Genomic DNA, 13232 nt, shown 5'->3' with positions numbered 1-13232 from the left:
ATCTAAAGTCTGAATTTATGAAAATTAATCTGTATGGACTTTCATTAATTTAATTGCACCCTTTTATAATATGAAAAAATGAGATTTGGAGGCTGTACATTCACTGATTCTGTACATTCACTGATTCATTAATTCATTCTTGAAGTTGTGGGCCAAAACTATGTGTATCCATAACAAAGTAAATTAAACATTTTCACTAATGCCAGCTTATTGTAGTCTAATAACTCTTTAACATCTAATCTCGGAGCTGCCTGCGATCACTTAACGAGTAAAAGTGCTCCGACCGCGGGGCCTAGGTACTTAACATAGTGAAGCCGCGGTCTCGTTAAGAAACGGCCAAATCTCAAACGTGGAGCCGCTGAGTGTGTTTGGATCATCTCCGCGGGGGGGGGGGGGCTGTACATAATGCCGTCTGTAGCGGCCATTTCCAGGCCCCGACCACGGGAGAAAAACGGAGGAATATTGACTGCGCTTTATAGGCTTCCATCGGGTGAGAAATGGTCAGAAATGGCTGATGTTTATGTAGAAATGAATTGGTGTATGTGATCTTGAACTTGAACTAATTTATCTATGGTTCCTATTTCTCTATATTCACGTTGCAGAACCTCCTTTTTCTTCTTCTTAACCACGTCATTTGTGCCTAGATCCACAACTACTTCCGGCTGCTCACCTTCCCCCTCGAGGATGTCCTGAGACTTACCCTGTGGAGTCGGAGGTTGGGACTGAAGGATACATCCCTGAGCCAGGTGGTGTTCCTATGGATGACACATCATCTTGGGTAATTGGATGGTTCTCATAGATTCGTGAAAGAATTAGCAAACTGGAGAAATATTGTAAAAAAAAATAGAACAAGTGGGATAAACATGGGAATGAAAATCAATATTTTATAGATCTCATCAAAATTGCTCCAATCATTTTTGGTTATTAAACCCAAAATACTTTGCTGCGAAACAAGAAAATCATCACTTTATACTGCGTCTCGTGCCAGTTAATCACCATTGAAGTGCAGCGACTATTTTAACAGTGGAAATGCAACATCCATATACAGCAAGGTTCCACCACAAGGGATATTATAATGACAGATAACATATTTTCATCAAGTTAACTGGAGAATAAGTATTGTTCACTGTTATTTTCATACCAGTCTCATTAGCTCTTTTACATCAACTTGAGAAAACAGTTTAATAGTACATTTTAATGAATTTTACTAGTAGTCTAAATATGTTTGCTTAACTCCATGGAGTTTACCCATGAACCTTTAGATTATGAAGTGAGAGTGCCATCCAATGTTCCATTGCTTACATGATGTAATGAAACATTCCATAAATGTGTTTGGTGAAAAACCATACCATGACCAGCAGAGGGAGAACCACATTATCTTTCAAGTCCAAACAATTTGAAACCTCATGTGCAATTTTCAAATCAAATTCTTGAGTAAAATACATCCACCTGAGGCAAGTCAATTATTATTTTTAAAGCATTTGTTCAAAGCTAGACTTGTCATAACTATGTCCATCCTGATAGTAATTGTTCCAGAGTTCTAATGAACATTAACAATCAAACAAGAGACAGTAGATGTCGACCGACATTGGGCACGGGCAGGAGGGTTACTGAAGAAAATTGAATTTCTGCAACAATCTTGCCTTAGTCACTTCTGGGGTCAATTCATAAATGGCCAGAATGATTGAACTCAAGTTTGGTTGGAACACCTCTGGGATTCTTGTCAAGGACCACAACCACCAAACAAACTTCACTGATCTTTTAAGTTTGAGATGAATGTTTTGGAAAGTTTTGCTCTGTTGGCCTGTGTTTCATCCCCTATTTTATTACGAGGGTTTATCCAATTAAAGCTCCCATTTAACTACAGACCTATCCCAGTTATAATATTTCATAATATTTCCACAGCCAATACACTCATTTGTCTTCTTTCCGATGCCAATGTACTTACTCTAGCTGGTCAATATTCACACACATGAGGGGCACCTCTGTGCTACAGCGTTGGTGGAACTTGTACCCACATGTCTGACAACGAAAACCCTGAAACAGCAATTTACGGCAAAAATCGCAGAACGCCAGTGTGAAAAAAGTCTTTCGAACCTGGAAGGGAAAGAAATGAAAATCAGAACCGGACAAGAATAAGATATCCTGAAAGGAAAAATCTAAAGCTGTGGTCACAATGGCAGCCAATTGCATGACATTGCTGTGTCCCAAACATTATGGTGCCCTGAAATGGGGAGGGGGGGGGACTATGTATAAACACTGCTGTAATTTCTACATGGTGAAACCAAAATGTATAAAAATGGCCTTTATTAAAATCTGACAATGTGCACTTTAACCACATGTAATTTTTTTCTATTACAAATCTCAAATACAGAGGCAAATAAATAAATGACGGTCTTTGTCCCAAACATTATGGAGGGCACTGTTTCGTTGTGAAGAGAATGTCCAGTCTTCTCCCACTTACATTCATGACATTCTGGCTGCCTTTGCCACTTTAATAGATTTTTTGGTCCTACACTATAGATATCCAAACCCACTGCATCTTCATCCCACACTAGGACCTCATGAGTGCCCACTTTCTCTTTAAACAGAGACATGACCATGCCCTCTACCATCACCCTCCTTTGTCTGGCAGAGCTCATTCACGTCAAAATGATGCTCATTTTTACAAGGGACATGCAAACCATTTTCCTTTCAGTTCTGTTCTCTCCCCCTCCTTTTCCAGTATGTTGATAAGACCATTGCGGCTGTTTCCTGATTTTCCGCTAAATTTTCTGCCAATTTTCATCCTGCTCTCAATTTCAACAAGTTCATTTTTGACAGAGTGTTTTTGAGTTATACAGCACAAATCAGGCTCTTCGGCCCAACTCGTCCACACCAACCAAGTTGTCTAATCATGCTAGTCCCACTTGTCTGCGCCTGGCTCATATCCCTCTAAACCTTTTCTATCCACATACCAGTCCAATTGTCTTTTCACCTGTCTGAAGAAGGGTTTCGGCCCGAAACGTTGCCTATTTCCTTCGCTCCATAGATGCTGCTGCACCCGCTGAGTTTCTCCAGCTTTTCTGTGTAACCTTCGATTCTCCAGCATCTGCAGTTCCCTCTTTAACAATTGTCTTTTCAGTCTGAATATTATCCACCTCTACCATTTCCTCTGGCAGCTCATTACATATATGCACCATATGTGTGTGAAAGAGTTGCCCCATAGGTTCCTTTTAATTATTTCCCCCTCCCTTTCTCCATTTCAGGTTAGCACCCATTTACCACCATATCCATGAACTCCCAGAGCATCTACCCTGCTTCTTGTCAGAACATTTCCATTCTCATTTCCTGTAACCACTATAAAGCTTCAAACAATGCCACCTTTCATCCAGTGATTCTGATAGATCATTTTTCCTCAGCCATGGTTTCCTTTTCAATTTAGCTGATGATGCTCTTACGTTTTAGTTTTTGAGATACATGCGTGGAAACAGGCCCTTTGGCCCATTGAGCCTGCGCCAACCATCAATTACCTGTACATTAGTTCGATTCTACACATTAGGGGCAATTTACAGAGGCCAATTAACCTACAAAACTGACAATTTAAACTTATTTGGCCATTTGCATTGTTCTAGTATACATAAAACAGAATCACGCCATTCAGCCCACAATGTCTGTGCCGAAGATTATGCCAAGCTAAACTAATCTCATCTGCTGGCATAAGATCCATACCCCTCCATTCACAGCATATCCATGTGCCTATCTAAAAGTATTTTAAACACCACCATATCTGCCTCCACAACTACCCCTGGCAGCACGTTCCAGGCACCCACCACCCTCTGTAAAACAAAACTTGCCTCACACATCTCCTTTAAACATTGCTCCTTTTATCTTAAAACAATGCTGTCTTTACAGCTGGCACATTGTAGTCTTCAGGATGCAACAGCGAATTTAATCATTTCAGCTAACCAGTGATTCCAGTCTTGTATTCATATTACCAGTGTTTTTTTTACCTTTTCCTCCTCAGTATTTCAAATTTCATACATCTTTTATTTATATCACTCTAACCATCTTTCTCAACTGGCATCATCACTACTTGTGTCATTCAACCTCTCCTGGTCCCCATCCTGTCACAGACCTTCCCTTGCTCTCTCCAACCCTCCCCACTCCCAATGCAACCTAAAACTTATTTCAGTTCTAACTTTTCCTTGTTCTGATAGATGAAACTTGAAACCTTTAGTCTGTTTCTCTCTCCGCAGATGCTGTCTGAGCAAGTCCAGTAATTTTGGATTATGTTACAGACTTTTGGCATCAGCGGAGCTTTGGTTTTAGATAACGCTCATCCAGACATTTGCACAGCCCTCCCTCTGTTACCCTTGGACATTTCGCAGTGCCTTTGGTGGTGTCCAGAAACCAAACTGGGCACAAAATCTAGGCATTTCAATGAGATGACTGGGGATGGAGAAATCAAGGAGCCAAACATGCCCACATTCAGCTTGGCAACATCCAATTTGCACCAGAGATTTCCTGCAGAATGGAGATTGACATCTAGACAATCTGTAAATGGCACCAAGGCTACTGTTCCTTCACCAACACAGTTGCATCCCCCTATTAGATCATAGCGGATGACACCTCAGCAGACATCAGCATGGCCCTAGAATACTGTGTCATGGGTACACAGCGCAAGTATACTAAATCAATTAGCATATTTCTCTAAAGGCTTACCTAATCAAACAACCAACCATTTATATATCACAAGTAAACTGCTGAGAATCCCAGACACTCACAAAGTTGTGTGTGGTGAGCGGAACGTGCTCCAGCACCTCCACTTGCAACTCCTCTCCCGTAAGCCAAGACATATCTGTGTCCCAACCGATTGGCTTCTTCTCCCTGAAAGCAACACAAAACTCAGTTGGCACTGACCAAAACAGGACAAAAAAACCAAGCTAGTCCAAATGGAGATTTCCTTGAATCAGAACCACTGCACAGAAAAGCAAGCTGCAATTTGCTTGCATCTAGTTTGATCCAATGTAATGACCAGGGCAAGCATTTCCATAAAAAAACAAATACAAGGAGCATTTAACCGCAAATTCAGCTGATGTCACCCATTTGGCAATAGCAGCTTGCTCTCTGCCAGTCTTCCTGCCGTGCCTTTGTTCAGGATCCACACATTCTATGTGTCCGGTGGTTATATCCATACAATGTTTTCTATTTGGGAACAAAATGATCCAACACCAGAGTGTCAAAGGGAATAGGAAAAAAAGTCAATGGTAGACCACAAGCAAACACAACAACTTTAGTGCCAAGCATTTACTTGTAACTCTCAACATCAGATTATGTCTCCAGGATTACATCCAGCATGGAATTAGGGTAAATGCTATGTCTTTAGTTTTACAGCGTTTCCAGTCAGGTTTTGTCCTGCCTGAAACTCGCACTCCTAGTGTTCAAGGAATCCTGTTTTTGGTGTGCGTGAGGATGCATGCTAGAAGATAAACATCAGGGACCAGCCAGGTTTATTGAGAGACAAAATAGTTCAGTTTCTAAATATAATAAATCAGACTCATTACACGATGCATAAACCAAATTAAGGATATTTACAATTTATAACTAAATAGTGCAATTTAATACAATGGCAAGGGTCACCAAATGAATCTGTACCGAGATATATCTGGGAAAACCAAAATGTAAAAACACCACAACCTATTTTTTTTTACTGGTTTTAGTGTAAGGTTTGACATGCAGGCCTACCCTCTGAGGACCTAAGAGCACTGACTCCAACAATAATGGAATGAACATTCACCCATCACCTGGTGGGTTTTATAGCCTTCCAGGAATGAAAAGGTGGAATGAATCTGCAATTCACCATCCTTAAGCTTCCCACTAATTCTGTCCCCTTGCTCATTATAAATGAGATGAACAAATAATTTAGTTATAGTACCTTGCGCCACAGGCATGAGAACTGAAGGACTGGTGGGTCCAATAGTGTTGTTTTCTTTTAGTTTTTAGAGATACAGTAGGTAACCGATCACCCCATGCACTAGTTCTAACATAGACCAGGGACAAATTATAGAGGCTAATTAACCTACACATCTTTGGTAGAAAAGCAAAAACTTACAAAAATTCTCAAATTTAATAAACCATCTGATGCCTTGTCATTTTCTCTTATTCAGGAGTTTAAGAATTACATGATCTCATTTTGTTGGCACGAGAAGCTATAAAAATATCGTTGAAATTACATAAAGAACTGTTCACATGAATGTTCGTTAAAAACGGTTACTCTATTTACGCCATCAGTTATAGCTTAAAATGAATCGCCATGAAATATTTGTAAACACAATGCCTATCGACAGAAAAGCTTAACAATGCAACAGAAATAGACAGCAAGAGCTAGTTATTTTCATCTTAAGCCATTTATTGTAGTGGTCATAACAAAGTTCTCTTAATAAGTAAATAATTTTAACACACAATTTATAGACAATTCATAATAAACCAATGTCAGTCAGTTGAAAGGCTTCCTGTCCAAAGTGCCCAAATTAACAAAATATATTCCTGTGCTATGTGATGTAAAGATTGACACAAAGATCAATAAGGGAGACAGCAGAAAAATGAAACGGATTTTCTTGAAAGGCGATATGAGGAACATCCCAAATGTTGTTAAGTTAGGAAATGGAAGATAACAAGAACTCAAAGATACTCGGGAAAATCACCCGGACGGAATATGACTGAGCAAACTGTTGGAGCTGGAGTGTGGCAAATCTCCTGTTCCTGATGAACTTTAGCCTGGGGTCAAATAAGTGACTAGTATGACAGATAATATCTGTCCAGGTTGCACTAGATGGGAAAATAGTGAATGTAACCCTTTTATTCAAAACGGAGGGACAATTAGCTTAGGTTCCTAATGGAGATCATGTTTGAAGCTACAATTATAACAATTATGTTATAACAAGCCATCTAGAATAAATTTAAAGGTAATGAGGTGAAAGGTAACATATGCTATGGGTAAAGGAAACCAATGGGGACATAAGATAAAGGATATATTAATAGTTTTTGGGGAAGTCCAGAACAAGGGGGTCACAGTTTAAGGATAAGGGGGAAATCTTTTAGGACCGAGATGAGGAAAAATTTTTTCACACAGAGAGTGGTGAATCTCTGGAATTCTCTCCCGCAGAAGGTAGTTGAGGCCAGTTCATTGGCTATATTTAAGAGGGAGTTAGATGTGGTCCTTGTGGCTAAAGGGATCAGGGGATATGGAGAGAAGGCAGGTACAGAATACTGAGTTGGATGATCAGCCATGATCATATTGAATGGCGGTGCAGGCTCGAAGGGCCGAATGGCCTACTCCTGCACCTATTTTTTATGTTTCTATGTTTTTGCAGAAAATAAAAGCTCACAGTACGTGGGATAGAATATCGGGTAGAAAACAGATCATTCAATAGGAAACAAAATTATTTAAAAATTTTTGAATAGCAAACGATAACCAGCAGTAGCACAGGGTTCAGTGTCGAGTCCACAGCTTCTTACAATCTACATAAATTACTTGGAAATTGACAAAGGCAGGAAAGGAAGTTGTGAAGAGGACATTATAAAGCTCTAAAAGATAGTCGATGGTTCAGGTCTGGAATCTTAAGATTCTGGTCTCTACCAGAGTTGAACAATAGCACCTCTCTCCAAATGGAAAGCACCTGTCACCTGCACAACTTGGAACCTTTCAAACAAACTTGCTCAGATTAAGGGCCATAACCCTACACATTTCTACAATGGCAATCACCTCGTGAAGCCTCCGCTCCCCGCAGCACAGTGCCTTACGTTTGCTTTAAATCCTCGCTACACCACTCACCCATCCTGTGTTCTGTAGACTGCACAGCAGTCTGTCGTCAGTCCCCTCATCATCAGAGCTTTCTTCAGGCTGTCTCGCACTGTCACCCCACATCGTGCTGGAACCTAAAAAAAAAAACAACCAGAATTATAATAGGCAGCATAGTTAATGGCGGGGATTTCTCTCAGAGTCTGCAGGCAGCATTGACCAGTCAAATGTGCATAAATGTCAATAAATTTCCCACAGCAGAACGGGGATGATTTGATAATTCCTCCCAATCATATCTGGTGACTATGCTGCTGTAAAGTTTCTAATTGTTTGTGGTGGATTCCACTGAGAGTCCGGTGCCAGCCAAGAAGTTGAAAATCAAACAAATGTAGATTGTATTTGGGAGCAAAATTTATAACAAAGGCTAATTATACAGAGTTTGTCGCAAACAGAACTATTGACTGAAGCCTCAGTGCAATTTCTCTGAAAAAGCTAGAAGTTAGCTCTTAGCGCTAAAGGAATCAAGGGATAGGGGGAGAAAGCAGGAACGGGGTACTGATTTTGGATGATCAGCCATGATTATATTGAATGGAGAGGCTGGCTCAAAAGGCCGAATGGCCTCCTCATGCACCTATTTTTCAATGTTACTATGTTTCATTTGCCTATATTTGGCCCATAGCCCTCTAAACCCTTCCCATCCATCTAGTTGTCCAAATGTATTTTAAAAGTCATAATTGCAGCTGCTTTTATAGCTTCCTCTGGCAGCTCATTCAAGATACAGACTACTATCTGAGTGAAAACATTGCCCCCAAGCTCCCTCTTAAATCTCCCCCCTCTCACCTTAAGCCTATGCCATCTAGCTTTAGTAAGCTCTACCCTGGGGAAAACACTGAGTGTTCACTTTATCCATGCCCCTCATGATCTTGTACAACTTAATAAGATCACCCCTCAGCCTCCAACATACCAATGGAAAAATTCCCAGCCTTTCGAATCTCCCCACTGACACTTCAGTCATTTTCTCCTATCTCAATCCAATGTTATGCTCTCTCTCGTTGAGACCCATTCCTTCTCTCCAGAGATGCTGTCTGTCCGGCTGAGTTACTCCAGATTTTTGTGTCTATCTTCATAATCAACAGCCAGGAACCGTCTAATGACCCAAGGATTTAAAAAAAAAAAAAATCCTATATATATCCTGAGGATTTATCCTAAAGCCTTAACGCAATGATTAGGAACTTTAACAGCAATCTGTTTTTGGAGCTTAAAACCTGGCGTCAACCCATTTCATTAGGCTGGATTCCGTAAAAAGAAATCACTAGTAATTATTAATGTTCTTAACCCTAAGATCCACAAGTGTACTTTCTCTTGATCCTTCAAATTATCAACCACCACCCAGCTGTTTCGAACCATCCTCAGCCCACCTCTACAGCTCTAGTACAGTGAAACACGTATCCCCTGCTCTACTGTGGCTCAGTGGCAAGAGCCAGGAATAAGATAAATATTACAATGATGGGTGAATTAGGATCACAGTTAGCATTAAGGGAAAGAGATGTTACTGCTGCATTAGCAGAATTGCTTCACTGAGAGGACAATACCTAAGAGAAGGTAACCTTGCAAAATACATGGATACTTTGCAGGCTTGTCGGCTTAAACTTGCAATACACAGTGGACTCAAAGTATGCATAAATTAACAGAGAGCGCCAATGCACAAAAAACTGTACCTCAGGGAGAAAGCCATTGGACAGAGTTATTATCATTTATTTTCCATTTGAACATTAATGACAACAGATCAACAAACTAAATCTTAGTTCAAGTGGAATAGATTGTGGATTCAATTGGACAGCACACTTCAATAAAGTTCATGAGTTAGGGCAGTGGGGACATATTTAAATTGGGCACATTAAAAAGGAATTCATTTAACAGGAGAACATTGGCCATTAGGCAGGAAACAAGACACGTGAAGGAGGAGTATATTTAATGGCTACACCATCCTGGGAACATATTGAATGGACATGAATGGAGGCACGCATATGGGTGGACCAGGAACATGATCGTAGGGTACGTTTAGGGGACACATCAGTTACATAAAGTGAACATGAATGAAAATGAATGCAGGAAAAAACTCGACAAAAAAGTGCTCTCTGTATTTAGTTATAGGTGCATATATGTGATATAAAGGAAATACATTTATATCAAGTCCACAATACAAATTATCTTATTATTTTCCATCATCATGAAACTAGGACCACTTGTTATGTAAATATTCCTCAAAAATCTCATGTTATTCCCTTCACTGTATTTACTCACCACTGTCCTCTGCTTGTTGGGCAGAAAGACTCGAACGATGGGTTTCTGAGGCGATTTGGGGTTGACCATTGAACTGTCATTTGGGTTTGGTAACAGACATGGAGAGTTCCGAGTGACAGAAAGGTGAGTGCAGGGCTCCAACAACTCCGTGTTGGTGGGGTTAGTGTTTGGGAACTCCGTGCCATTGCCGATGGACTCCAACTCCAACAATTGCTGTTCACGCTGTTGCAATGCATCCAGCTTGCTTGTGTACTCTTCATATGCCTGGAACACAATACAGAATGTGAATTAATTAGCAACTGAAGAAGAGTAATCACTTTTGGCAGTACTCCACAGAGGAAACATGGCCCTGTGTTCCATGAGCCAGACATTACACTGATCCCATGCTCACCCCATTTTATTCTCATGAATTTTGCATCAACTCTACCACTCACCTACACTTTACAATCGCCAATTAACCTTCCAGCCCAGCACATCTTTGGAATATCAAAGGAAACCTTATATTCCAGATGGTACAAGAATTAGTGAGGAGCTTAGGCTCAGGCTACAAAAAGATACTTTTCAGCCAGTAAATTGCATTGAGAAAAAGCAAATGGGATTTAATCCCAACAAATGTGAAGTGATACGTGTTAGGTGGTCAACTAAGGGCAGTGTATGTGTAATACATGATTAGGCCCTTGGTGTACAAGGATTAGAGAGCTGTGAATAGTGAAGCTATTCTTAAATTGCAAGGTTTACCATCTAGAAAGATCGAGGCAAATCTGTGGAAACTGTGGAAATTTCTTTCCAAAATATGCACCAATCTGACCAAAATATATTGTTCTTCACTAACATCATTGCATCAGAATCCTGGAACTTTTCACCCAAGAACATACTGGGAGCATCTATGATACAAGGACTGCAGTGGCTTAAGTCAACAGCACTAATGGGCATTAAATGGACCATGCCACAGCATCCACGTCATGTCTAAATAAAAATGAACAGTTTAACAACTTCTCTTTTTCAATTCCATTCCTTCACAAATGAAAATCAAGACATCTGGAGGTGGTGGAATTCTAAAATAAATACAGAGTATGCTGGAAAAACTTAGCAAGTCAGGCATATTCTGTAAAAATAGACACAAGTTATGTTTCAGGTTTAATTTGGAGTTACAGCACGGAAGCCGGCCCTTTGGGCCGCCGAGTCCACACCGACCAGCGATCCCCGCACATTAACACCACACCTACACACACTAGGGACAATTTTACATTTACACAAAGCTAATTAACCTACAAACATGTACGTCTTTAGAGTATGAGAGGAAACCAAAGACCTTGGGGAAAATCCACACAGGTCACGGAAAGTACAAATTCTGTACAGATAAGCACCTGTCGTCAGGATCGAACCCAGGTCTCTGGCGCTGTGAGGCAGTAGCTCTACCGCTACGCCTACGTGCCACCCTTGGATAAAGGTGTGGGAATCTTTCATCAGATTCACTGATGGATTCCAGACCCGAAACATTAAATGCTCTCCTTTCCACTGATACTGTCTGACCTGCTATGTCCCCCCCCCCCACAGGATTTTACCCCCTTCACAGATTACCCCCAGATAAGGTCTGTTATTTTTTTTTTTAAGCTGCATCAAGCCTTGTTGTCAACTTTGACCTAATGTGCACAATATCCGTAAGGAATTAAGACAGCTCCAAAGGATTAAGTGAATGACAAAGATCTGGCAAATGTAGTATGGCAAACGGTGGAAGCCAATATAATAAACAAGTTTAAGCAGCTTTTAGAAAGACACTTGAATATGTAGGGAATAGATGATTATGGCAGAAAGGATGAGTTTAATAGGTATCATGTTTGACACACAGACTGGCCGAAGGGATTGATCCTGTGCTTTACTGTTGTATGAGAATATTGTTAGAAAATGTGAAATTGTCCACTTTGGCAGGAAAAAAGAAAATATTATCTAGATGGCAAAAGATTTGAGCTCTGAAATACAGTGGGACTGGGCATGGTTCAGCATCTAATTAGATAGGCCCAACTGATATTATTTATTGCTGGGGGATAAATATAGGGAGGTAGTGCCTTTGTTATATATAGAGCATTGATGAGACTACCTCTGGAATACCATGTGCAGTCTTGGACTTAGTCAAGAAAGCATTTTAATGCGTTGGAAGCAGGTTGTGTTACGAAAGGTTGGTTTACCTAGACTTGTGGCCTTTGGAGATTGGAAGAGAAAATCAAGAATCAAGTGTTTAATTCGCAATATGCACTAAAAATGGAACAATTATTTTTTTACTTCATGCAGCTTTACAGGCACTTTAAACAAAACAATACAACCAATATATGGACAATATCAATAATACAATAAATTATCTGTGATACTAGGTAACTGTAATGAGTCGAGTCAAACACACATCAAGATACAACACTTGTTTATTAAAGTCCACTTACAGCATCGGTCTGCAGGACATTATAGTTCCTAGCAGCTACTCATACTGAATGGCGTAGACAAACTCTTGGTAATATGAATCGCATATTAGGCGAAGCAACTACTAACAAGCACTACAATTGGTTTGTAGGAAATAACCAATCTACATCTTTCCTTGTAACAACAAAATAAAGCATAGATACGTGGGAACATGGTGGCTAAGCAATATATGAACTGGAACGCTAATAACGCATATGGGGAAGTTTGGATAGTTAGACAAAATCACCGTATCTAATGGGTGGCTCGCTAACCCGTCCGGCACGTGTGCAGTACGAATCCGCTTCTCCTCCTTTCCGGGGAAAGGATGTTACCAGGGAAGGATCCAGGGATGTGACCGGGGAGGGGAGGTGGTGAGATAGGTACTGAATGCCGCAGGGAGGCCGCGGGGCAAAGGTCTCTGATAGAGCAGCAGCAGGACTGGTAGTGGGAGGATATACACAACGCAAAACATCTGGATGTGGAGTCACAGGACGCGGTTCCTTCCCTGGAAGATGTTGACGGTTGGGTCTGTAAATGGCTCCATCCGCTTCAACCAGGTAGGAGCACGGTTCTTTGGCAGGGCTGTGGATGTGACCCAGACGGCTACAGCCCTTGTCGGTCTGGAGGCAAACTACCTGTCCACTGGTGAGAGGTTTAAGTGGTTCACAGGATTTGTCAAAAAAAACGTATTTGT

At 40.7% G+C, this 13232-nt stretch overlaps 1 protein-coding gene across 3 annotated transcripts in view; it reads right to left on the bottom strand.

The window, feature by feature from the left end:
• braf (B-Raf proto-oncogene, serine/threonine kinase) overlaps positions 1 to 13232 on the bottom strand; it is an 81762-nt gene that overhangs the window by 34714 nt on the left and 33816 nt on the right. For all 3 annotated transcript variants that reach the window (XM_055650377.1, XM_055650376.1, XM_055650378.1), the window contains 5 exons: positions 10088 to 10351; positions 7817 to 7920; positions 4767 to 4869; positions 1949 to 2097; positions 701 to 820 (listed from right to left, as the gene is read on the bottom strand). In XM_055650377.1, coding sequence (XP_055506352.1) covers positions 701 to 820; positions 1949 to 2097; positions 4767 to 4869; positions 7817 to 7920; positions 10088 to 10351 — 740 coding nt within the window. The remainder of the gene's footprint in view (positions 1 to 700; positions 821 to 1948; positions 2098 to 4766; positions 4870 to 7816; positions 7921 to 10087; positions 10352 to 13232) is intronic.

This window comes from Leucoraja erinacea, chromosome 19 (assembly GCF_028641065.1).
Source record: "Leucoraja erinacea ecotype New England chromosome 19, Leri_hhj_1, whole genome shotgun sequence".
In the NCBI taxonomy this organism is placed as follows: Eukaryota; Metazoa; Chordata; class Chondrichthyes; order Rajiformes; family Rajidae; genus Leucoraja; species Leucoraja erinaceus.
This window is presented reverse-complemented; position numbering and strand designations above follow the sequence as displayed.